This window comes from Pan paniscus, chromosome 14 (genome assembly GCF_029289425.2).
Source record: "Pan paniscus chromosome 14, NHGRI_mPanPan1-v2.0_pri, whole genome shotgun sequence".
Taxonomy (NCBI): domain Eukaryota; kingdom Metazoa; phylum Chordata; class Mammalia; order Primates; family Hominidae; genus Pan; species Pan paniscus.
In genome coordinates, this window is record NC_073263.2 from 98,328,411 (window position 1) to 98,355,411 (window position 27,001).

Here is a 27,001-nt window from a genome sequence, read left to right on the forward strand (position 1 = left end):
AATATCTGAATTGTCATCCTTGTAAATCTTTTCCTTGCAGACTGTGTTAATTCCAGGGTCTTAGATCCCATCTCTTTTTTATGGATTCCTTCTTATTTATGTTAGAATGCTTTTTCAAATACAGTCCTTTTTTCCACAGAGTGCAAAGAAAGCAAATACTCTGATTGTATTACTATTTTTTATTTTACTTATACACTTAATTGATAATTTGGCTAGGTATAAAATTCAATGTTTAAAATAATTTTCCCTCAAAAATTTGAAGCTATTGATTCATTATTTCTAGTCTTCAGAGTTCTGATGAGAAAATCGTGGCGAGTTGATTTTTATTCCATGTATCTAATCTCTTTTCAGGTTCTTCCTCTCTGGAAGCATTTGGATCTTGTCTTTATCTTTGGGGTTTTAACATTTCATTCAGACCCCTTAAATTCATTTAGGCCTTTTCAATTTCAATGCACAGTTTTTTAGACTTAGGAAATAGTCTAATTTTACTTTTATTTTTGGTTTCATTTCTCTTTGCTCTCTATTGGGGATTTTTTTCAAGATGGATATTGGACATACAGATTCCATCTCCTTGTCTCTTACATTAATTTCTCATATTTTGCATGTCTTTCCCCTTCCCTTTCATATCTGACAAGTTGCCAGGTCCCCACTATTTGTCTTACCTATTGGTTTATTTTCAGGCTCATCATATATGAGTATAAATTAGTTTCTAAGAACTTCTACTTTTTTTCTCCTGTTCTGTTGTGGTTTAATAGATCACATAATGGATAGTCATCAGGATAATCATAATAATATTTTTAAAGTTGTCTTGTGTTTCTCAAATATTTAGTATTCTTGACAGTCCATTTATATTTATTGAAAAGACTCAGTTTATTAATGTGTGCAGCTAGTGCAGGTCCCTTCTTTCATTACATTCATCTGTCTCTCCAATAAAGATATATCTTGTTTTCATTTCTTATGGCCACAGTGACAAAAGTACCACTAACTGGGTGGCTTCAACAGCAGTTTATTCTCTCATAGTTCTGGAATCTGGAAGTCCAAGATCAAGGTGTCAGCAGGGTTGGTTTCCTCTGAGGCTGGAAGACACTGTGCCAGGCCTCTTCTCTATCGTCTGGAAGTCTCAGCTGTTTTTTGCCTTGTAGATGGGGTTCTCTGTATCTTCACATTGTCTTCACTCCACATATATTTGTCTCTATGTCCACATTTCCCCTCTTTATGAGGACACCAGTCATATTGGATCAGGGCCCACTCTAATGACCTCACCTTAACCTGATTTTCTGCAAAGACCCTATTTCCAAGAAAGGTCATATTCCCAGATATGGGGCAGTGGGGTGGTGGTTAGAACTTCAACATCTTTTTTTCGGAATGGACACAATTCAACCCATAACATCTCTCAGTGGGAGAACAATGATGGATTTTGTGTTGATTGGTAAAAATCAGCAGTTGGGCTGGTCAGTACTTCATTGAGAAAGACTAGTCTTCTGAAGCCTCACCCCTAACTAACCCCACCCGTCCTGGCAGATCATTTAATCACTCAATTTCTTTAGAGAGCAGTTGTCTGATAAAATACTATTGTGACCAGATGCACTACGAAAGGGGAAGGATGGTACAGGAGGGGTCCACTTATTTTCTTTAAAACACAAACCTTTGCCTTCTGCTTAAAGGAGAGGAATTCCTTCTCTTTATAACTTTAAGTTATTTAAGTTTTTTAAGGTCAAAATGTATTTTAAAGAAATGTACTTAAACTTGACTAGATATGCTGTGTTCAAAGCCACAATCCCCCATGAGCCGCTAAGAATCTGGAGGTTTCTACCTGTGGAATGCCTGTCCATCTCCTTCAGGGGTCTGCCTAAGTCCTAGCTGCCCTTAGGAGGGGCAGGGCTCTGAATGGGAATTGAGCAGAAGGTCCTTGTCTGTACATACTAGCCCTAGACTAAATTTAAATCCCCAGATCGTGGCTGCAATGTTCTAACAAGGAAGGCCTCACATATCCTGATGGTGCTTGAATGACAGCAACACTCTAGATAGATGCTGGAAAGCACAAAGGTGACTTGCAATGTGATTAAAAGGAAGGTTTTCAATGGAAGGGTTCAATGGAAGGCCAGACCTGAAAACAACAAAACAGGGCTGTTACTAGAATTCCAGAAGTCACCTTTGGAAATTCTAAAGAGAAATGACTGAGGCAAATTAAGAGGGGCTACTGCTCTTTAAACTGGGAATGAAACTTGAGGGTACCAGTGACTCTAAAAGTCCTAAGCCAAAAGTCTATGCAGTTTACATCAACGTTTGGTTCATGTTGTACTGGGGGGCATTTGCCAAGAAAAGTAGGATTTCACAACAGAAGAATTTGCTGTCCCAGAACATGTCTCTTGGGAGCCTGAGTGAGAACACTGGCCTTCCTGAGCCAGGGATTTGTTTAACAACAGTGATTCATAATTTCAACAACCAAAATGAATGTGGAAGCATGATGCGTGAAGACCCTGATTATGAGGGACAATCGTGCTGCCCTGTTCTCCCTGACCCCTCTTCAGGAGAGCCAGCTGTCCAGGGGAAAGGTATCACATCCCCCATATGCCACAAAAGCGCTCCTGCCCAGTGGCAGACCTATGCTCAACTTTCCTTGTGATGATTTTCTCATTAGATTAGAGAAAAGGCAGTTGTCAAAAAGCCATTTCACATCAGCGCTCCAAGAGGCTTTCTGAGTTTGTGCAAAGATTATTTGGGTATTTTAACTACTCTGATATAATGTTTTTGGGGCATTTCTGTTCCTCCATTTTCCCTTTGATAAGGGTGCTAGGTGGTGTTCTCTCTTCTGCTGGAGATGCGATTCCCGTCTGTCCTTATTCTGCCCAAGTGTGGTACAAGATTCTGCCCCTATCTACTGGGTTGAACAGAAAATTAAAACGCCCTCTTGAATTCCAAGTGCCTTTTGTGGTTCAGGCTGTAAACACCATCAGCACCATCAGGCTCTCAGCATGAGTTAAATACCTCCAGAACTAATGGCTGTCGCAACTTCCCGCTGCCCCCAGAAAGGGTCATTGCATTTTAACTGCTGTGTCACCCTCATGGCTGTTTGGGGGGTGCACGATGTAGGAGGAGGAGGCAGACAGCCTTTAAAATCCATCGGAGGTCAATGTATTCCATTATATACACAGTGCTTCACATTCAGTTTTAACCTTTGGTGAAATTTGCAGTGTTGGGATTTTTTATGCTAGAGTGGACGCAGGAAATCACAGGTGCAACTAATTTCAGCTTTGACTTACAATCACTGTGGGCCCCTTGAATTTTTATATGAAATTCTCTCTTTAGCTTGAATGTAACGTGTCAGAAGTCTGTAGCTTGTCTCTGTAATATACATTAATAGGTAATATTGATTTGTGGAAATTAATTACTAGAAAAATAGTTCTCAGCACTTAACTAGTGTTTGGGAAGATTCGAGAGCCCCCTTGTGGCTATAATCTTCCTTAACTGAAAATCAATAAAAAGCTTTTAGCTGGTTTTTTGTTGGATTTTTGTTGATGGGTCTTCCCCTCCCCACCTTTTTCTTTTGGTTGCAGTTGTTTGCTTGCTTTATGTGTATGCTTTGAATTGTTTTTCATTTAGATTAGCTCCAATATAACACGTCATTTCAAGAAAACACACAGAGATAGCAGCAGATGTCAGTAACAGGTGACCTTTTTTTCTGCTTATCACCAAGAGAAATAATCAACACAAAGGGGCATGTTTAGGGAAGTTCACTAAGAAGGGAAATTACAGTTGTGTTATTCTGTTGCTTAAGGGATGCGCCCCCTCCCAACACACCATTTTAATCATGTATTGATTGCACAAATGAAAAAGCCACCTCTTGTAGCCCTAAGCTACATTTACTTTGAAAGTCTTAAAGATTATTTTATCAGATTTACATATAGCCGTGAAAAGTGGGATAGTGTCCCCATTTGAGTGTTTTAAAATCTCTAAGAAATGAATGTTGAAAGCTATTACCTCTCGAAGCTTCAATCATGCCTGAAGAAAAATATTTGCAACTTAAGGTCAGTGCTCCACACTTGAATTGATGAAGAGAACACCCAAGGCAAAGTTTAGACAGAACGAATTGATTTTTTTCTGGGAGACTTAAATTATCATGCATATATTTTTCTAAATGTCTGTCGTTGCTTTATTAATTAGGCAGAATTGCAGCTTCGGAGCCACTGCAGCTGAAAGATCCCATTGAATGTCCATGTGCTAAGCTGGGCTTCTGGAAGAAACTCATGCTAATTATCGTGAATAAGTGGATTTTGAAGAGAACCTGATTAGGGCTCTGCATTATTTCCAGCATAATTTGGTTTTCCCTAGATTACTTTGTGGACTGACACTGGCCTCTAGTCACAAATGAGTTACTAGCCCTGCTTGTTGTTCCTAGCATGGAGAAAAATATCGTGGGTGGGAGCTGAAGAACAAAAAGAGAAGCAAAAATGAAAGACAAAAGCCTTGGTGTTTGGGCCTGGATAAAATACATGAAAGTTAAAGATGGTATCTGTTTCCTATTTTGTCTTCAATGCACAGGCGCAATTAGCAAAAATCTTAGTTACAACACTTGGTTGGGAGTGAGAGAGGAGACTAGTGCACAGGTAATGCTAGCCAAGGTGAAGTGTTGAGCAGCAACCACTTTACTCTTTAGAAGCTGTGGAAAATTCCAAGCTCCCACACTATCCTTCTTGGTCTTTTCTTGATATAGAGCTTTTGCAATGTGCAAGTTCCTTTCAGAATATTCATAAAAGTCTACAAGGGTTGTATCAGAAGAACTCCACATCCATATTGAATAAACTCCCACTAGCCAAAAATTGGATAAATTGAGGATCAATAAGGATCATGACTACAGTGTGTTGAAACTTCTTAAGTATATTTAGATTCATGAGCTTATGGGATACTAAAACAAACAAACAGCAATAAAAATCCCCTTTGGGGGAGACTGTAAGAAAGCAACCCACTATTTTGAAAACTAGTAAGTAAAATGAATCAAACATTCATTTGCCTTTCCTATGTGAACTCTACCTCAGGATGCCAAATAGTTGATAAGGGAAAGTTTCTTTTTATAGAGGCATTCCAGCTAATAAATGAAAAAAGAAATGACAGAATAAGACTTTCACCATTTTGCAACCCCCTTCTGGATGAACATCAGTGGCCACTGCCATCAGAAAAAGAGAGACCCCCAGACTTTATGCACCTCCAGACTGAAGTCTGGAACACTACCTACTTAGAAATGAGTGTATTATTTAAGAATGATTCTTCCATAATCAAAAAACATACCAGAAGGCATATCCATATTCTGGCATTTCTGGCTCATTCTCCTGGGTCTCCTTTTTCAGTTGATTTCAAAGAAAAAAATGAGCTAATATCAGTGAAACCTCCCAACTTGTAGAATAAAGCACTAATTTTGTGTTTTCTTTCTAATTCTTGACTATGAGCAAAATAAGACGGTGTTGGGTAGTCAATTGATGACTCAGCACCTTAAGGTCAGGCCACGCAGTGTACCATTATATCATAAGCACCTCGCATAGTGTTTCTCATGAGACACAGAACCAACACGTGTATTTAAACAAGCAAACTAAATGAGCACAGGAGTTGAAGTAAGAAAAAAAGAAGTCCCAGCTCTACTACTTTTTACTTGTTGACCTTAAGAAAATCCTTGGATATGGCCGGGCACAGTGGTTCACACCTGTAACCCCAGCACTTTGGGAGGCTGAGGCCGGTGGATCACCTGAGGTCAGGGGTTTGAGACCAGTCTGTCCAACATGGTGAAACCCCCATCTCTACTAAAAATACAAAAATTAGCCAGGCATGGTGGCAGACGCCTGTAATCCCAGGTACTTGGGAGGCTGAGACAGGTGAATCATTTGAACCTGGGAGGCAGAGTTTGCTGTGAGCCGAGATCGTGCCACTGCACTCCAGCCTGGGCAATAGAGTGAGACTCTGTCTCAAAAAATAAAAAAAAAAAGAAAAATGCTTGGATATCTCTGAGCATCAGTTTTCTCATCTGTAAAAGTGGACGAAGAATCTTTCCTTTGCTGTCTCTGATATAATCTTGTTATATCAGAGGATCAGGAAGGATCAAATGAAATAATGGATGAAGAAAGTAGTTTGAAAACTTAAAAATTGTTAGACAAATAAAAATTTGCTTTAGGTTGTTTTTTAAATATTCATTAATACATCTTGTTTAATATTTGAAATTTCACTCTATTTGGACAGTTTATGAGGCTCTAATAATCATGGAGAAGGGAGAACGTTGAAGTGCGGAGTGTGTATATAAATGGTGAGGATCTGCTAGGTATCAGCTACTGCCGGGCCCTTTATATTCACTTCTTATTCAATAATTCCCACAACCCTATGAAGTAAGTACTGATACTTCAGCTGTTTAGGTGAGGAAACTAAGTCTCCCAGAGGTCAAATAAGCTAACCAAGTCATGCTGAAAGCGAGGTGGGTTTAACGTTGGAACTCGAATCTGTCTGACTTCAAACCTATTTTCTTTTCACTCCATATAAAGTGAAGTTCCCAACATTCTTGAAATTATGCACTCATGCTTTGTCCAAATGAGCACAGTTTGACTTGTACTTTTCTTAAATCTCTTCCTGAATACAGGCTTTGGGACAGCCAACTTCAGGATTCAGCAACCTTCTCTGAACACTTTTCTGAGTCTTCATAGCATTGTATTCAAGATCTGTTTTAAGGCTGAAAAGAGCATTATGGCATGGAATGAGCTTTGGCTTTATTTCAATTCTCTTGCATAGGTATTTTCAGCCTTTATTGTTCTGACATTACTACAGCTTTTGGCTTCTAGATTCTTTAGGTGTGTTAAAAATGAATGCAACTGCAGTAATTCTCCCTTGTCTCTAATGCCCCTTCCTCAAGTGTAAATTTGTTACAGCTTTGTGGGTGTGCTGGGCTCAGGAAAACTGTTTCTATAGCTTCTTCTAAGCTGTATATATTCAGAGCATCCTCTGGATCCATGCACTCCTGTGCTAAAGTAGAACGGAGGCCCTGTGTTCCTTCTGCTTCCTGTCCATCCCTGGCCTTGCAAGATGCGGCTTCTCTCTCATCTCCTGCTGCCTCCCTGCAGGTAGAAACAAATCCCTCACCCTGTGATGTTCATTTTGCATCTAGAGCTTTGAGTTCAACAAAGCCTGGGCCACTGCATCATTAAGTCATAAACTGAATTTCCAAGACAGCCTGATTTTTACAAGATGATGGAAGAAACTGCCAAAACTATTATCACTCTGTGAATTACAAACATCATCTAAAAGTAGTACGTGACTCAAAGGGTTGTTTTGATGACTAAGTTGGTGAACACAGACATAGCACTTAGAAATGTACTTGGACATAGTATGGATTCAATAAATGTTGGCCACTATTATTGTTATTCATGTCAGTTTTTCACTGCACATGGAACATTCCATATTTTGAGTTAGCATTCCTCTTAATCATTATTGAGGAGATGACCTCAGAGACAATCTTTGTTTGAGACTTGGGAAGGAATGGAATCAGATTGGAATCTCACAAGTATTTTTGTTTAATATGCCAAAATGGTTACCCAGTCCTGATAGCAGAGTGAACAAAAAATCCTAAAACAGAAGTATCCTTCATATAACAGAATGGCAAAATCTAGACAGAGGGGATTAAAAATATATATATTCTTGTGATGTTTTTGGAAAATATGCATCAGAGCTGTCAAATATAGATTCTAAATATTGGCACACATGCCTTGCTCTTAAATATTCTGATTTACTTCTTTTCCTGTCCAAATTGGCTGGCACTAAGCAATTACAATGGAGACACCTCATGGTTTCTACCTGTGTAATTCTCACATTCCCTAAAAGCAGTGCCTGAGAAATTAGCTAAGACGAGAGCATGGCTGAGCACGGAGGGCCTGATAACACAATCTGAGTGTACTATCTGGTGTTCTGCTTTGCCCGGCTGGGATTAGAGCTGCCAGTGAGACTGAATTGGGCCTTATCTCACTCCAGGGCGGCTCCAGGCTTCAGGTGGATACCCGCATGCATAAACCACAGCTCTGCAGAAAGCCTTGAGACATCCTCATGCCCAAATCCCAGTGATGCAGTGCAAAGCAGGGCGCCTCTGAACCAAATAATCACGGAAGTCCCTGAATAATGCATGAGAGCAGGACCCTCCCTGGCACATTTGAAACTGTACTGGGAGGAACTGTACTCAGCAAGATAGCAAAAACTAGCCCCTAGAACATGCATTCCCTGAAATTTATTCTTGCAGCAGCCACTTGGGGGAAAGTGAAAGCAAATGTGACAACCACCCGAAAATCATGGCATTTTAGTGAGTTCGATGCTCACAGGTTTCCTGTCAATATAAGGCAGCGACGTGACAAGATTTGAAATTTCCTCTTATTGATAAATACCATCTCTCCCTCTAGGGAAGCAGGGGGTTGACTGATCATCATTAAGGAATGACCTGTATGATCGAGAAGCCTCTTCTTTGATGCTTTTGTTTGGTTTGTTTTGTATAATATGTGTCTTCCCATAATTAAAGTTAGCTGACACCCAGCCATTGCATACAAACTACATCTCAAGAGGTTGTTTCTTTGAGGACTGCCAATAAATATAATCGGGTGAGGGACCTCCATCTTTCTGATCCAGATGTTGGCTTTAATATAGCTGCAGTGCTGATGAGTGGGATTTGATTCCACAAATGTTTAGTCTAATTTGACATTCCAGCTGTTCATTAAGTGGAAAATAAACAATCTCTTTGGAAAGTTGCTTCCCTAACAACATGTCACAAGCTCTAACCAGACTGTCCTGGAATGGCGGTCTCAGACCAAGGTTTCACGCAGAGCACCTTCCTCTTCCAGCCAGGAGGGAGCAGCACCTGTCTCCAGCACCCTCTTGGCTCCCAGGCAGCCATGCTCTCTGTGCCCCATGATGTCAGGCCTCATGGAATAGTCAAGTCCTCTCCGGCTTTGACTGTGCCTGGATACTATTGGCAAAAACCATATTGAGTCATTTTGACAATGAAACAGGAGGGATTCTCTTGACTTAGGAATTCTACTCCTAGGAATTTATTCTCTGCACAGATATTCATGGCTTAGAATGTTCATCAGATTCTTGTTTAAAATAAACCACCAAAATAGAATGTCCCTAGTTGTCCCAAACTGGAGATTGGCCATACAAATTATGACACATCCATAAATGGAATATTATGCTCTTCTGGAAGAACATTGTATTCTTATGAAAGAATATTAAATAAAATGGAAAAACATTCACCGTCTTTTTAAGTTAAAAACATGTTATAAATATGTTGTGCATTATGAATTCAAAATGTAAATATATTTATAACTTTAAATAATAATCAAATATATATATATATTTAACTGTGCCTATGTATGAATAAAGTGATTATAGGTAATTTTTATTTTCTTCTTTTTTTTTCTTTGAGATGGAGTCTCACTCTGGCGTCCAGGCTGGAGTACAGTGGTGCAATCTCGGCTCACTGCAACCTCCGCCTCCCATGTTCAAGCAATTCTCCTACCTCAGCCTCCCAAGTAGCTGGGATTACAGTCGCATGCCACCATGCCAGGCTACTTTTTGTATTTTTAGTAGAGATAGGGTTTCGCTATGTTGGCCAGACTGGTTTTGAACTGACCTCAAGTGATCCTCCTGCCTCAGTCTCCCAAAGTGCTGGGATTACAGGTGCAAGCCACAGCACCCAGTCTATTTTCTTCTTTTTTACTGTTCTGCAGCTCCCACATTTTCCATAATGGTAATACATTATTGCATATCCAAGTGGGGGAAATAATAATTTTAAAAAAAGCAAGAACAACTAAATCTAAACTATTCTTCCTTTAAAGTTATCAGGTGCATATGTGAGGAAAGCCACCTGAGCCTCTCCCCTCTTGAGGGAAGCCCTGTGGGCACTTCTATCCCCTCATCTTACCTATTGAAGAGAGTCAAGATACATGGGTAGTAAGCAAAATAAAAATGCCTGAGCCTCTCCCCTCTTGAGGGAAGCCCTGTGGGCACTTCTATCCCCTCATCTTACCTATTGAAGAGAGTCAAGATACATGGGTAGTAAGCAAAATAAAAATGCCTGAGCCCAAAGGGTCTGACTGCCTTCTAAGTCAGCATGAGGGAGAAGGTAATGGCAGCTTGGTGCCGTGCGATGCACATGGCTTCTGTGTGAGGTAAGAGAACCACACGCACGCATCTCCATTTCCTCCTCCTCATGTTGCGGACACCCTCGGAACCAATCGCTCTGACACACACCACTGTCAGCTTCCTAAAGCTCTTTATTGTGATACTTCGCAATTCTAGTCTCCAACTTCCCACTGGCTTAGAACATCATTCTTAACTTCCTTAATTTGTTCTCAAGACTTGAATCAAAGGCCTTTTCATAGCTGTGTCAAAGGGCAGTCTGATTGCTAAGCCTTAACTGCCGCAATACCCCTATCAAATACTGTGCAGGGCAGACAATACTCTAGTGAGATAATGAAGAATGAGTAGCTCATGATGAGTGTGCAGCAACAAAGAAAGCCAAGAAATTAATTCCATTCTGAACATTTGGAAACTGACTCCTGCACACAGCAGAGCAGGGCAGAGGGAGCTAAGCTTCACTTTTTGAAAATGCACACATCAGCTTATGTTTAAGATGTGCTGGTCGCCTGTGCATGCTCCATGGAGAGGATCAAGATCCTCACAAGATCTAGGAATCTCTGAAAGAGTGGCTGATAAATGCTATATATTTATTCACTCCACAAACATTGAACAACTGAACATCCATGATGTATAAGGTCATGCATTATACATCCTGGGGAATCAAAGGTGAGTCAGGCAAGGTTCCCCCTCTCAAGTTGTGTAAAGCCTGTATAAGTCAGACTGGTCGCTAGAATAAAGATAGTGCATGAGGGGATCTCTGGTTTCGTGGGGCAATGGGGGAGAAATCCCTTCCACGGAGGACGTGAGAGCAGGCTGGGTGGAGGAGTTCCTACCTGATCTGCTTTTTATGAATGCATAAAACTGTGGAGTGTGGAGCTATTAATTTTGCTGCTTTGTTTTATGAGGGTTAAGCTGGTGGTGGAAGGAATCTATTTACTAAACTGTTGTGAACCTAGCATTGTGAAGTTCTTTCAAGTGTATTCTCATTGGATAGTCAAGTCATAGCCTCATAAACATGAGTTTGTTTTAATCACCACCAGCAAAGTGATTCCAGGGACTTATACTCTTCATTCTACCATTTGGATGAAGATACTAGCTCTGCCTTTTATCTACTGCAGTATTGAAAAGGAAGGATTTGCTAGAAGGAAAGAAAGAAACAGAGAAGAGGAAAAAGTAGCATAGAGAAGGCTGACAACAGAAAGCCGGGGAGAGCAGTGGCAGGCGGGTGCATGGCATTTCCTGAATCTGTCCTGGATTCTTTCTCCTCAACACCCACAGTTCTGGGGTTGTCTCTGCTGGTCTCTTACCATGGCTGCTGAATGTCTCCTGTGATCTCTACCTACTTTAGGTAGAGATCTTTAATACTGTTTAATACTTTAATACTGTTGCTGAATGAGTCTTTCTAAATTAACACTTTCAATTTCAGCAATTCACAATCACATTCAGAGCCTATGGCAATTGGGTCTCAACATCCTGCTCCAGTCTATGCCCTCCTTCCATTCATTGACTCATTAAATGAACGTTTAGTGAAACACACAACATGAGCTTCCTGGTCAAGTCTCAGTACTCTGCTAGGAACATTCTTGAAGAGCTCTCTTAAATATTCTTTGTCCACTCCTGACCTCTGTAACTTGCTAATGAATGCATTTTTCTACTCTACCACACCTGTGCAGTAAGACTTGAGGGCATTTTCTTCTTTTTTTATGTTCTCAACATTTCCTGAAGCAGTGCCTTACACATAGCGAACCCTCAATAAGAATGTGTTAATTAAATGACTTGCTAATTAAAGAAGAAAACAAATTATACAATAAACTGCTCAGTGAAACATAGGTTCTTGAAACAGTAGGGAAGAAAACCAGTAAGTTTAATTTTAAAAATAAATAAATAAACCTCATTGTTACTAATTACTTGTATAAAATATTCTCCTTTTTGCAGTGAGTCTGTGTTGACTATTTCACTCCATATCACCTACCATCACAATCAAATGACAAGTGCATTAGAAGATTATATATTTTTTACTCCTTGCACACATTTTAGGCATTTTAAAAGGTATCAGTTTAGTTTTAGGAGAAGAAAGAAAGGCATATTTATCAAAGGCAATATTAGACTTAGTTATTAAAATATACTTATTTCATGTAGTGATAATGTTCTTTTACATAGCAATTTTTTTTTAATATCTGCTGTGAGTAGGCCTCTGTAGTAGGTGCTGGGACTTTTGCTAGGGATCTGAGGCCTAAGGTAAGGTTATCAAAAAGGACTTTGGAGGGCAGACATGACCAAGACTGTTACATTTAAGTTAAAAGTGCAGTAAGTGATGCAGTAAACTCTATAGGCTGGAAAGTCAAGGAAGATGGATGTGAGCCTTGAGCTAGTCCAGGGAAGATATGCAGGATACCAAAGAGCAAAGAAAGGGAAAGGCTTTCAACGTGAGAGAAGGCAGTCATACCTTTGTGTTGTATTTAGGATTTTTTAACGTGATCGCCTTACAGCAGAACAAGATACTAAAAGTGGTTTGAAACCAGTTATGGAAATGTGTGTATTCCATTTGGTGTAACTTCAAGTAAGCCTTGATGGCCGATATTATAATTATCAGTTAAAATGATTATTGACTTAACCTCATTCCCTAATCTTTCTCAGTACACAAGTGTTTGCCATCATAACCCTCATGGCCACAGAACAGCAGTTCTAAAGAGCTCCAATTGCTTTACAGACATTCTTAAATGAATTCACCCAAGCCCTCAATGAAGTAGGTGACAAATGGAAGATCTGCTGACAGGATGCTGTCACCATGGCAAACAAAAAGCTATCTGTCTGAGGGACTGTTCTGGCCCAGGGAGATTGGTGTAACATTCTCTTAAGTTGGTAGTTAGCATTTCTTTCACTTTACCAAAATCACTGGGTGCCTAAGATCTCCTTGAGGACATGGAATATTAGTCTTTGAGTCCCTATTGCCTAGTCCCAGTGTTTGGCAAATAGACGGGGCTTAATTAAAGTTTGGAGAATTAGAAAATGAATGAACAGATAGATTGAAGGTGGGGGCATAGGAGTTTGCTTATTTATTGTTTCACTATGTGGGAAGAGCTTAGGTTAACTGTAACGGAAAATATACAAACAAGTGATACTGTCTATGCATATGAGATGGAATTAAACGGAACAGAAGGTTCTCTGTATTGTGGCCACGCAGCTCTCAGGTGCTGCCCATTCTTCCTCTCTAGTCTTCATTTTACCCACTTAAAAATGATTTGGAGTTCTACCAACCAAGGGGGTCAACTTGAAACTAACTCTGCTCTGACATCAAAACATAGAAACGTCCTAGTGGAACACTTTTATTGATGAAGTATAAAGTCATCCTATCTTATGGATCTGAATCTGAGTGGCTAAAAGCCACAGGATTAATAATGACATGCCATATGATATTCAACTACAGTAATGTAGTTGATATCGAACTCCATTGTGCTGTTGAACAAGTAAGACCTAAAAAATAAAGTTGGAGATTTCAGTAGTACTGGATCCTTTAAGTACTTTCATTAGAGACTGAATTGCGAGTTTATGGGAGCAGGAGAAAATGAGTTGGGAGGAGATTCATGAAACCAAAGCAAAGCTCATCAACAATGAAGGTTAGGCATGTGGCCTGGAGACAGACAGCATTTCATCAATGGCTTGTGTAGTTTTCTATCTGAAAGTAGAGAAACAAGTGAAAAGAGAGAAAAAAATTGATATGAGAAAAATGATTTAATCATATTTTCAGTTTTTTTTTTCTTCAATAGATGAGTGTTCTTCAACCCTATTGGTTTCATCCCTATTGGTTTATCATTTATTATTGAGTTCCTCAACCCTATTGGTTTATTATTACTTTTAACTTTCTATTTAGTCTGCTTTGCAGGATTGAAACAAACAAAATGTACATGAGAATATGTCTGTCTAAAGTGATTTCCAGATGCTTTTAGCCACTCAGATTCAGAACCATTAAGATAGGATGACTTTATACTTCATCAATAAATATATTCCACTAGGACATTTCTATGTTTTGATGTCAGAGCAGAGGTAGTTTCAAGTTGTACCCCCTTGGCTGATAGAACTCCAAGACATAATTTAGGACTTATTTTACTCATGTAAATATCATCCTACAATTTGGCTAGTCAATGTTTGATGCAGTGTTAAACTGAATAAAGTTAAATTTGGAACCAAAACCATTTTAAGCCTAAACCAGTTTCAGTCAGCTTTAAGATTATGTGGAATGAAGATTTCCAGTGGAATGATGGTACTGGAAGGTCCATGGCCAATTTTCTCAACTGAGACAAAAGCCTGAAACATGAACAAGTCCCAAAATAGGACTAAAGCAGGATTAATAATGGCATGCCATATGATATTCAACTACAGTAATATCCACTCTGCGCACAACTTTATCATCAGTACTTCCTCTTGGAGCCCAGAAGCTGTGTCAGTCACTTTCTGCTTTCCCTGCTGACCTTTTGGGAAATTTTCTGACACTGATGGAATTGTCATTCTGTCACAGTGAAAGACAACAGTCATGGAAAATGGTGATTGGCAAAAGCAAGAGCTCAGACTGTTCTGTCCTTGGCAATTTCAATAAATTTCACCTCCTGATTTAAAGGAAAATGAATGTTACTTAAAGATTTTGAAGTTTCTTTAGCACATTTCAAAACTGCCTGGCTTACCTAGTGGTAAGGCTAGACAGTCAAGATAACAGAATATAGAAAATGTATAGTTTTAAATATTGTAGCTCATCAATTCATTTTGAAAAGTAGAATAACATTGTACCCTTACATTTCTCATTTTTTAGAATGTTGCTTTTAGTTGGTGTGTATTTTTTTTAATTCAGTTTAGCTTGGACAAGTTAAACACATACTAGGTTGAGTTTTTCCTACAAAATAGGAGGTTTTCTTTCTTATAATATAGTGACTATTTTTAAAGTAAATCTGACCAGATTAATCCAAGTTCTATAACTTACTACCAAGATAATCTTGGGCAGCTTATTTTATCTCCCCAAATCCTTGGTTTATTCAACGTTAAGTTAAATAAAAATAAATCAAAATATGCACACATCTCATAGGATTCTGGAATGGGTTAGACTCTTACTTAGTGCCATGCCTGGCACTTCACAAGTTTGCTACACCAAGGGTCTTGGGCACCAGACTATAGGTAAAGCATTTGACATCCAAGTGTTTCAGTGAGTTTATCTAAATAAAAAATTTGCTGTTACAATTTAAAACAAAATTAGAAAATTTCTGCCCCAAGATCTTGAAAAAAGTATTTTTTTCTAAATGGTATAGGAAGTGATCAGTTAGTCTTGAATGAATAAAGTATCTCCTTTAAATCTAAGTCTGCAATAATTTATTCTTTGCCTCTAAAATTATTAGGCATCACTAGAGGCTGAGTTTCCTTTCTGGGGAATTAGGAATGTGTTCTTTTCCATTGATTTAGCTTCTCTACTGAGCTTCTTATTCTCTCTGTTGACTCTTAGTTCCCACAAACACTCAAAATATTGCATCATTTTCTTTTTCCTTTTCTCTCTTAACCATTCTTTTGAAATCAATGCTAAAATTTTCTTACCAAAGCCAATTTTCAGAGTGTGGTGGCAAAGCAGTTCTCTTCTGCTTCAAACCTGTCCTGATATGATAACATCAACCTTTAAGAAGTGGAAATGAATGTTTTGAGAAGAAGGGGATAAGAGCAACTTCCCAACTGCTCCAACTTTTTTTTTTCAATTTTTCTTTTTTTAAAATTTTATTTTAAGTTCAGCAGTACATGTGCAGGTTTGTTACATAGGTAAACTTGTATCATGGGTGTTTGTTGTACCGATTATTTCATCACCCAGGTATTAAGCCTAGTACCCATTAGTAATTTTTCCTGATCCTCTCCCTCCTCCCAACCCCCAACTTCTGATAGGCCCCAGTGTGTGTTGTTCCCGTCTATGTGTCCATGTGTTCTCATCATGTAGCTCCTACTTATAAGTGAGAACATGCAGTATTTGGTTTTCTGTGTCTGTGTTAACTTGCTAAGGATAATGGCTTCCAACTCTATCCATGTCCAAGCAAAGGACATGATCTCATTCTTTTTTATGGATGCATAGTATTCCATTGTGTATATATACCACATTTTCTTTATCCAGTCTATCATTGACGATGATCATCATTGATGAGCATTTAGGTTGATTCCATGTCTTTGCTATCACGAATAGTGTTGCAAAGAACATACATCTGCATGTGTCTATATAATAGAACAATTTATATTCCTTTGGCTTTATAATCGATAATGAGATTGATGGATCAAATGATAGTTCTGTCTTTAGGTCTTTGAGGAATCAGACATCCTTTGATTTAAATATACAGGAAGTCTCTGATTTATGAGGGCTTGGCTTGCTATTTTTAAACTTTACAATAATGAGAATACCATAGGCATTCAGTAGAAACCATACTTTGAGTACCCATACAACCATTCTGGTTTTTTTTTCATTTTCATTAAGATATTTAATAAACATATGAGATATTCAACACTTTTTTATAAAATGGGCTTTATGTTAGATAAATATGCCCAATTGTTGACTAATACAAGTATTCCAAGCACGTTTAAGTTTGGCTAGGCTAAGCTATGATGTTTGGTAGGTTAGGTGTACTCAATGCACTTTCACCTTAGGGTGTTTTCGAATTACAGTGGGTTTATTGAAACGTAACCCCATCATAACTCAAAGACTATCTATAGTCACGCACACCACCATTTATCTTTAAGTACAAATGCATGCCCTAACAACATACAGGAATGATACAGGGGAGGAATATCTACAACTGCTCCCTTCTTTGCTAACACAGATATTTGAAAAACTATGACAATGCAGTGGTAATCAAAAGTCATTCCTCAATAGACTCCTACTGTCTATCTATCTTATATATCTGTGTATCTATATACATGTATTTATTTTATCATCAAGTTTCTTTGAAGAGCAGACACTGAGTTGAATCAAGAAAAGTGACCTGGTTTTGTTCCAGCCCTCTGGACGCCAGGTTGAGGACAGGCATGCTGGGTAATAACTGTTTTCCACTGAGTACATGCTAGGTCACATTGAAGCCTACCTGGCAGCACCAGCCTTGGTTCCTGGGCTCTCTATTGCACCAAGACATTTGTACAGGTGTTAGGGCAGGCCTGGTGTTCTTTTCAGAATATTGAGGGGCTAATTTTTTCTCCCTAGGGGAGCTCTGAGTTACTATGATCTACCCTATATTTCTGGAGCTGGCCCCCCTCAATGAGCCAAGGACTGAACTAAAATTGAATTGGAATCAGACTGGCTTGTGCTAAAGGACAAAAGGCTGCCGTGGGATGTGAGAGTTGGAAGACAGCTTGGGGACCTGCTCTGCAATGGGGTCCTTTCTATGGCTTCCCTGACAAATGGACTTCCAGACTCTGCTGGAAAGACGGGGTTGGGGTGGGCAGCCCATTCCATTGGTAGGCTTCTCAAATCATGGAAAGGATTGTCCTTATTTTAAACCAGTATTTACTTTCCTCTAATGCCTGCTGTTTCTCTTTCATTTCTCAACTTCTCCATCTCCCTTCCTGCCTCTTAACACTCCCCTTGTCCTTTTAAACCACAGATGTCCTGATCTCTATGAGATTCTTCTAAAGATAACCATTTAATAATGGGTTTATTTTCAGTAATCCATTAGGTGGAATTAGATAAGATCTGTGACTGTAATAACCATAGAACCTGAAAATTAATAGGTGGTCAATACATAGAAATTACAATGTAAATACCAATATGATGTACAGGAAAGCATGGGAGCTTTGAAATCAAATAGGCCTAACTTAGACTGCAGGTCAGGTATTAACTTGCTCCAGTGTCACTTTTCTGAACCTCTGTGGCTTCAGCTTTTATTTTAAAAAGTAACAATAAAACCCATTTTACAAAGTTGTCTTGAGGATCATCTGTGCAAAGCATCCATAAAGCATGTAGCACAGTTCCTAACACATTGTAGGCACCCAGTAAATACTAGTCTCCACACCCAATGCATCCTTCCTCAACCAACCTACCTCATAATCCCAAGTAGCAGTATAAAGAGATTAAGGAGGCCAGCAGGCACGCTGGCTCATGCCTGTAATCCCAGCACTTTGGGAGGCCAAGGCAGGTGGATCAGTTGAGGTCAGGAGTTCAAGACTAGCCTGGCCAACATGATGAAACCCCATCTCTATTAAAAATACAAAAATGAGCTGGGTATGGTGGCAGGTGCCTGTAATCCCAGCTATTCAGGAGGCTGAGGCAGGAGAATCGCTTGAACCCGGGAGGCAGAGGTTGCGGTGAGCTGAGATTGTGCCACTGCACTCCAGCCTGGGTGACAGAGCAAGACTCCCTCTCAAAAAAAAAAAAAAAAAAAAAAAAAAAAAAGAGATTAAGGAGAATACATGTTCAACTTTGTTCTTTCTAGTCCCATGTCTTTGGATAAATCACTTCACCTCCTTCATGTAACCCTATCGTATAGAACCCCATCTACCAAAAAGGTTTGCTGTAAGGATCAAATGAAACAGCAGATGGGTAATAACTTAAAAATCATGGTGTTTTCTCTAAATGTAAGGTATTGTTATTGCCAGCAGTAATTTATCAGTGAATAATTGCTGAATGAATGAATGAACGAACTATCTATTCTTTCCACCCCATGCTTCCCCACACTGGAGCAAGGAGGAAAAGCCCAACAAACTCAGTATTGAAAATTGGTACATACGTCTTTATGGAAACATATGCACATGCATCAATAGACACAAATGCAGGCGAATACTCTCACATGAACATTTGGCAAAGAGTCCCTTGACTCAATGCCGATGTAAAATTATAAAAATTTAGATCCCTCCTGTTAGAGTTGTCAACTACTGATGCTCTTCCTCTAATTTCTTCTAGGAATTTCTATTACATCACAATGTTACGGGATCCAGTGTCACGTTACCTGAGCGAGTGGAAACATGTCCAGAGAGGGGCCACTTGGAAAACCTCTCTTCATATGTGTGATGGAAGAAGCCCCACCCCAGATGAGCTGCCTACCTGCTACCCTGGGGATGACTGGTCTGGGGTCAGCTTGCGGGAGTTTATGGATTGCAGCTACAACCTGGCTAACAATCGCCAGGTGCGCATGCTGGCTGACCTCAGCCTGGTGGGCTGCTATAACTTGACTTTCATGAACGAGAGTGAAAGAAACACCATCCTGTTGCAGAGTGCAAAGAACAACCTGAAGAACATGGCCTTCTTTGGGCTCACTGAGTTCCAGAGGAAGACACAGTTTCTCTTTGAGAGAACATTCAACCTCAAGTTCATCTCCCCCTTCACACAGTTCAACATCACGCGGGCTTCTAACGTGGAGATCAACGAGGGTGCCCGCCAGCGCATTGAGGATCTAAACTTCCTGGACATGCAGCTTTACGAGTATGCAAAAGATCTCTTCCAGCAGCGCTACCACCACACCAAGCAGCTAGAGCACCAGAGGGACCGCCAGAAGCGGCGGGAGGAGCGGAGGCTGCAGCGAGAGCACAGGGACCACCAGTGGCCCAAAGAAGATGGGGCTGCAGAGGGGACTGTCACCGAGGACTACAACAGCCAGGTGGTGAGATGGTGACCTCCTGCCCTCTCCTCTCTCAGGAGGGGGAGGATGAGCAGGCACATTGACTTTCTGTTGAGGTACCTTTGAGAAGCTGGGCCATTCTGAGGACATCTGGCTGTGTGTGCTTGATTTGGACATCTTCTTCCTTCTTTGTCTTCATTTTTATCCAGCTGGAGATTATCCGTCTTGTTCTTTTTTTTTCTTGACATTTTGCAATTGGTGATATTAAGTAGGGTAGGAGTGCATCCCATATAGACCATTTTAGAAGGCCAAGGAGAGCCACACCGAAAAAGGAGACAGTTCCTGTGATCTCCTTTGCAGGAGCATAGAATAGTTTGGGTACCAGGAACCCACAGAGGCACACATGAAAAGCCAAATTATGGCTTGGATGTTCTGCTGAAACTCGTCTATGTCATACTGTCTCCTGTTATGAGAATATCAGTCGGTATAAAGAGAGAGAAAGAGAAAAACATTTCAGCCCTTAGATGAGGTCTTACCCCAACCCCCACTTGGCTGTTGGCTGTCATCTTGAACTCTATTTGAATGTGACTTAAATCACAAGTAATGTGTTTTGTTGTTGCAGTTGTTTTGAAACAAAATTATCCTATTGACCATTGCTAGAGACCCACATCCTACAAAATCCTGACACCATAACCTTAAGCCATGCCTTTCCTTCCATCTTTTAGGGAACGAGGAGTGGATCCAGGACAGGGGAGGTTGTAGCCCCTGAGAAATGAACATTGGTAGGAGCATTTAAGAGAAAACTTGCTTATTTGCTAATGCCTAAAGGGGTCTCACTTTACCAATTGTTACTTTCAGTGTGAGGAATGAATGATAAATTAAGAGAAAAAAATATCAGGAAGGTCAATATATGCCTAACATTTCTAAACTGGCCACATAACCTTAGATTTTTAAAGGAATATTTCAGAGTTTAACCTTTTTGGAGAAGTTATGTTCTTTAATCGGGTACTACCAGTCTTGAAATTTTGCCACCACAGAGAGAAAGATGTTTTTAAAAGCTTGGCCCAAAGAATAGGAACTTAGCTAGCATGTATACAAAATATATTTGAGGTTACTAAATGAATAAAAACTCTGAATTAGGCCAGGAGACATGGAATACCATTCATGGGATGGTTATCACAGGAGTTTAGAAAGACTCTGCCTCCCAGCATCTTGAATATCTCCAGCCTGTTCACTGTTTTCTTCCTACATGATCTTTACCTGTTGTTAGACTGTGGCCACAGCCAGTAAATCAGGCCAGAGTGTCTCAAACTGGACAAGAAATGTACTGCATTGCCGAGTGCTTATTTTCACCTTTTCATAATCCCAACTACAATAACAAGAATTTTATTGACTAATAAGGGAATATGTATGGAAGAAGGAAGAGAAAGCCTTTGTCTAGCATTTATTAGGAGGATCAGAGTGAGTGGGAAGTTTCACAACGGATTGATCTGATCAATCCCTTCAAGGAGCTGAAGGCAAAATGTGTAAAACCCCTAAATCAGATTGAAAAGCCTATTTCATTGATATCCAACATGTTTGATGTTTAAGCTAGCTTTACCTAAGCCACTTCTCAGCCTCCAGAATACTCTCTCTGGGGTTGTGAGTCAATCAGCCCACAAGCGTTCACGGAGTGCTTACCTGCCCTGAGGGAAGTCCAGCAGCTCCACCAGATAGAGATCTGGAGATGCTTCTCTCACTGTGCTTGGCTTCATCTGGGGTGCAAGGGAAGGCATTATCGGGTGGCTCCCTTGCTCCAGGAACTGAACGAGGCCCTTTTTATACCTTAAATATATTCTGCACAACAAATGGGTATTGTTAGTCTCCATTTCATAGATGAAAATAGTGAAGCCCACAGAAAATAAGTAGCTCCTCCACAGGTTGTAAGCTAGGTCTAGCTGACTGCAAAGGTCAAGTTCTCTTTACTCCGTCACCATATCCTTATGGAATAAGGGCTCGTCCTACCTAAAGCTTCCTGCCAATAATGCACGAAGCCAGCTGCAATTTCCCAGAAGCATTTGTCTCTAACCCATGTGGGTAGCCCGACCATGACAGCACCACGCTAACAGTGACCCAGAGCCATACTGCCTTGGGTCAGTCCAGCCCCCTCCACATCACTGAGCCATCAATGAGCTGAGAGATCAATGACTTTTTAGGCAGCTGTGTTTTTTAAGCCATATACAAGAGTAAGTTAAAAGGGGCCAAGTAAATGTTGCTTGTTAGTTGGTAGAGATTAGGCTCACAAAATATTTCTCCATTTCCAGTGATTTGTTCCTAAGGTAAGAAGGGAAGGAGGGTTGCAGCTGGGATTAATGATCGTCTCTCTCTCTCTCTCTCTAGCTTCTCATCTCATTGTTAGGATCTAATGTTCTGCCTAGAATAGCAGGACTGCAAATTATCCTTCTGCCTGCCCCTGTGACACACACACACACACACACACACACACACACACACACAAACAATCCAGTGTTTTGTCATGTGGAAAATCAAAACAAGTTAGAAAGCATTCAGATTGTTTCTTTTAAACTCACTTTAAAATTTTGGCAAGGAATTCATGCATAACTGAGACTTGGAGGCAGCCCCTGCTCACTTCACGCTGTTCCGTAGGCACCTCGGGATTGGTATCAAAGGCTTCCACTGCCTTCTGCTGAAGGCATGATGTATGCGGCTCCACTTGAGACCAGGTATCAGGATGTTCAGAGGGAGCCAGCTCTTTATGTTGGCCCCAGGCCAGTACTAAGCAAATTAAAAAGACCGACATGGGCTTCCTCCTTCATATCATTTCATTCTAAAGCAGCAAGCTTGTCATACCCATGGGGTCCTATGTTGATAGAAATGGAGAGGTAGGGATACAGTTTATTCTCCAAAAATGGACTGCCCACTTCCATGCTGAGTGATGCTCAGGGAAGTGATGCCAGCAGAAGGCGTCTGGGCCTAAGGATCCATGGAAGTCAGGAGCATTAAATCCCAAACGAAATCAACTCCAGATATATCAGTGTCAAAAGCCCAAGAAAAGACAAAAAAGAAAAAAACAATCCCCAGGGGTTCTATGACCCTATTGACTCCTACAGTTCTTTCCCTTCTCTTGGCAATGGAAGCTCCAGTACCCAGATTGGAGATTAGGATGAGACAACTTTGTGTATATGTGCACGTGTGTGTGTGCGTGTGTTTTATTAAGGACTAAGATACACACTTATCTATTCTGTCTCCTTCTAGCTTTTAGGCAGCCTACTCTTGGAAACTGGAGGAAACTGCCCTGAGAATTATTAGAATGCTAATAATAGTAATTGGTAACATTAACAATCAGTGTTAGACAACAGTGAGGCATATCATGTGTTTTTATTAAAAATGATAAAGATGTGTTTCTTCTCATCTAAAGGAGGTAACTTTGTCATAATTAGTTTGATTAAAAGTTTGAAGTATGAGGACTCCTTGTTATGCCTTTAAGGTAATTTTTTAAAAAAATCTGAGTAGAGATAGTACTAATATTGGCAAGAAGGTCCCCAGGATAGACCTAGCAAGGAGATAAGAATAGATCATTAAAAAATAAATATAAATGGATTGGATAGAATTCCCATTCAGCTGTTTTAACACAGAAATTCAAAATAGTGACTTAACATGGAAGCTATTTCTCTCTTACTTAAAGGCAAACTGGTTTTACAGCTCTGGTGTGTGACGTTACCAGACGCCTAGGCCCTCTCCTGTTGCTCTGTCATCCTAATGTGCTGCATCCACCTCATGGACCAAGATGGCTGCCACAGCTCCTGCCATCAAGTTTACATTTAAGATAGTAGAGAGGAAGTGGAGGGAAGTTGCACATATTGCTTCCAGTCACATCTCATGGGTTAAAACCTAGACATTTGCCACATCTAGCTGCAAAGAAGGCTAGGGAATGTCTTTATTATTGATTGTCATGTGCCTTGATAAGCATAGGAGGTTCGGTTATTAAAGAAACAATGTGAAATAATGTGGAAATTAATACTGATAAAGACTATCGGTATCTGATACAAAAGGGAACCAAACAATATTTAAGTGCTTTTTAATGTCACTTACTTCATCATATGTTTTGCGAAAGATAAGACTAAAATTCATCACTTTGTGTAGCATTTAATGGTTTTCAGAACATTTTTGCATGTGCTGTCTCATTTGGTCCTCATTACATTCTTGTGTGCTAAATAGGACCTCTATTCATTACACCACTTGCTAGTTTGGGATGGAGAGTCAGATATGTTGAAAGATTTCCCAACGACTCTAATTTATGAGCAAGAAAGTTGCTTAGAGCCCCAGCCTTTTGACTTCATAGCCTTTCCGACTACTTTATGCAGCTCAGCATCAGTACTGGGATTGGGAACTGCAAGAATATGAAATGTAAATCTTTATTGATTTATATCCTTCCTTACCTTTTTTGACAGGGAAAATGCCAAAGACACTGGTCAAGTTTACTCTCAGCTCCCTACCTCCAGTGAGGGGGCCTCTTATTAGGAACGAAATATCCAAGAGATGGGCGGTGCTGCAGGGGAAACCAAAACTCAGAGGAGGCATTCAAACACTTCTAGCAGGGTGTCTACTCCATCCAACTCAAAACCTATTCAATATGAAGGCCGAGGGAATGTGCTCACAACTCCCTATTAAGGGAAATCAATATAAACCCGCCCTCCCAAACCAAAAAAAAAAAAAAAAAAAGAAAACTCTCCCTTTTTAATGTCTTCTTCCCCAGGCTCCTGGTACTTTGTCAGCAACATACTGCTTTCATTCTTCAAGGTTTCATTGGCTGTTAAATGAGTCCCTTTGCATACTCACTGGAAAGAGGAAATGCTTTAAGTTGTCCTAAGATAACATCTGCACACAGAGAGTTTATCTGATTCCTTATCAACCATGATCTCTATCTGAGGTCCTGTATAGTGGGATCATTTAGAGATGGGGGTTAGGGAGAGTAGGAGTAACTCTAGAGAAAATTGTGGCTCCTAAAGGAGGCAGATCTTTCCAAGGTGGAAAGGTAATGAATTAAATATATGATATGTAATACTGAAAAAATAGAAAAATGACTAAGATACAGTCTCTGTCCTCTAGAACTAGGGCAGCCTGGAAACATATGGACTATAATTATTTTAGCTATTTAAAAGAAATGAATGAAGAGGATCTTGAGACAGGACCAGAGCATTGGGATGGTTGTAGGGACTGAAAGCTGAGTTGGAAGGATCAGATCAAAGAGAAAGCTGGGTTGGACTTACACAAGAATACCCTGATCTGATCGCAGCTGTGACTCCAAGGTTTTCCTTTCCCATAGTTGCCGTGACCCCATTGGTCACCAGAGCAACTGCATGTCTTCAGGCTGGGTATTAGGGCTGGCTGGGTCTGATGATTCTACCCATTTTGTGCCATCTGAGGAGCATGCGAGGGTTCTTTCTCCAAGGCACTTTCGGCCTTCCTTCTTCTTCCCTTCCGCCATCTCCACTGGACATGAGCCAATGCCTGCTCTCTTCTCACCACATTCACCTGGACAAATCTGAACTAATTCCTTGAGACTTCAAATTAGCCCTTCTGAGCAAGTGGGCAGGTTCTGAAACCTGTGTGTTTTGTAGCCTAATGAATTGATGGAATGCACATGAACCCATCTTCACAGCATGTGAAAGAACCAACCTGCCTGGCAGAGGTGCAGAAATTTCCAGAGGACTGGCCTAACTATAAACACCAGCAACATCTGCAACACAAAAGCCCTTGAACTTCTAGGCAAGGACTCATGCTAACCTAGCAGTACTCCAGATTGAGAACGCAGATGGACAGGTGTCTCTTGAGCCTGTGTTCCAAGATGTCTGTGAAAAGGATTGCAACTGTCATCCTTTGGCACACTCAGTGGAACCTGTGTGAGCTACATGTTCTGCTGCTTTATGGGAACTCATCAAAGGGCCAGATTGACATCTTGCCAGAAAAACCAGTGTTTTGAGGAGCAAAAGTTTTGTGTACTTCGGTAATTGTCACATGTGTCTTCCACCTCCTTGACATTTATTTGTTAATCATATGATCATTTTTTTTTCACTTTCCTTTTTTTCTTTCTCAGAAGTACTTCTGGGGCTTTGATTGCATTATTTCTCTTTTAATGTATCATTTCAGTGTTGGAAAGAAAAATCTGGATCTTTATGTGGTGACCCATTTTAGATGTAGATAGTTATTCAGTAGATAGTAAATTATTTCTCTTAAGAGATATTTCCTTTTATTTCTGTACAATAATATGTATGAACTCAGTTACTAGGGGACTGTATTGTGACATTATCAACCTTTATTGCTATTTAAAAATGATAGTTTGTAGAACTGAAGATTTCCATTGATGTGAAGCACAATTTAATGAATAAGTTAAAATATTAAACTGTTGTGATGTCAAGAGCAATTGTCTTCCCCTGTGTTTTTGTCAGAGACATTTTTGCAAAATGAGCAAAGTCACTAAAACACTTTAAGGGATTTATGGAAATGGAATCCGTAGGATCAGCTTTGTCAAACTCGGGAAATCCATGCTTTGGATGCAAATGTGGTTTTTGGATGTGAAACATGAAAAGCCATAAAAGACAAAGAAAATATGGATTGAAACAATGTAGAGCCTCTGAGGCCAGAGAGGATTTTATAAACTCTCAGAAACATAAGCTTCTAAAACCATGGTTCTCAGTAACTCTCCCCCTCGCTGCCCACACCAGCGCATTGAAATCCACTGTGAAATGTGAAAAAGCCTCCTGGAGATGAAGGGATGAGGTACAGATTTGAGAAACCGTAGTGGGAGAGAAACAGGGATTGGAGCAAAGGATCTGGGAATTCAGTCTAAAAGAAAGAAAGAGACAAAGAAGGAAAGGAGGGAAGGGGGAAGGGGAAGAGAAAAAACAGCAGAAGAAAATCACAAGCACTAACATGGGCCTCTCTCCACAGTGTTAAAGTGTATTTCTCCAATGTGAGATTTTATTTTTAAATAACCAGTTCCTGTAATATAAGCAAAGAAGGAGAAATTTCTAGTATAGGAAAAAGCTCTTTCATTCAAAAATTTCTTGAACAATGCAATTTACTTGATATGGTTTGGCTGTGTCCCCACCCAAATCTCATCTTGAATTGCAGTTTCCATAATCCCCACGTGTTGTGGGAGAGACCAGGTGGAGATAATTGAACTATGGGGGCCGTTTTCCCCATCCTGTTCTCGTAATAGTGAGTTAGTTCTCATGAGATCTGATGGTTTTATAAGGGGCTTTTCCCCAGCTTCATTCTGCACTTCTCCT

General features: G+C 40.1%; 1 protein-coding gene across 1 annotated transcript in view; it reads left to right on the top strand.

Annotated features, from left to right (window-relative positions):
- HS6ST3 (heparan sulfate 6-O-sulfotransferase 3) overlaps nucleotides 1–26,129 on the top strand; it is a 742,437-nt gene extending 716,308 nt beyond the window's left edge. Inside the window, exon 2 of the mRNA XM_063595976.1 lies at nucleotides 19,055–26,129. Within this exon, the coding sequence (XP_063452046.1) occupies nucleotides 19,055–19,763 (709 nt within the window). The 3' untranslated portion in view covers nucleotides 19,764–26,129. The remainder of the gene's footprint in view (nucleotides 1–19,054) is intronic.
- The last annotated feature ends 872 nt before the right edge of the window (nucleotides 26,130–27,001 follow it).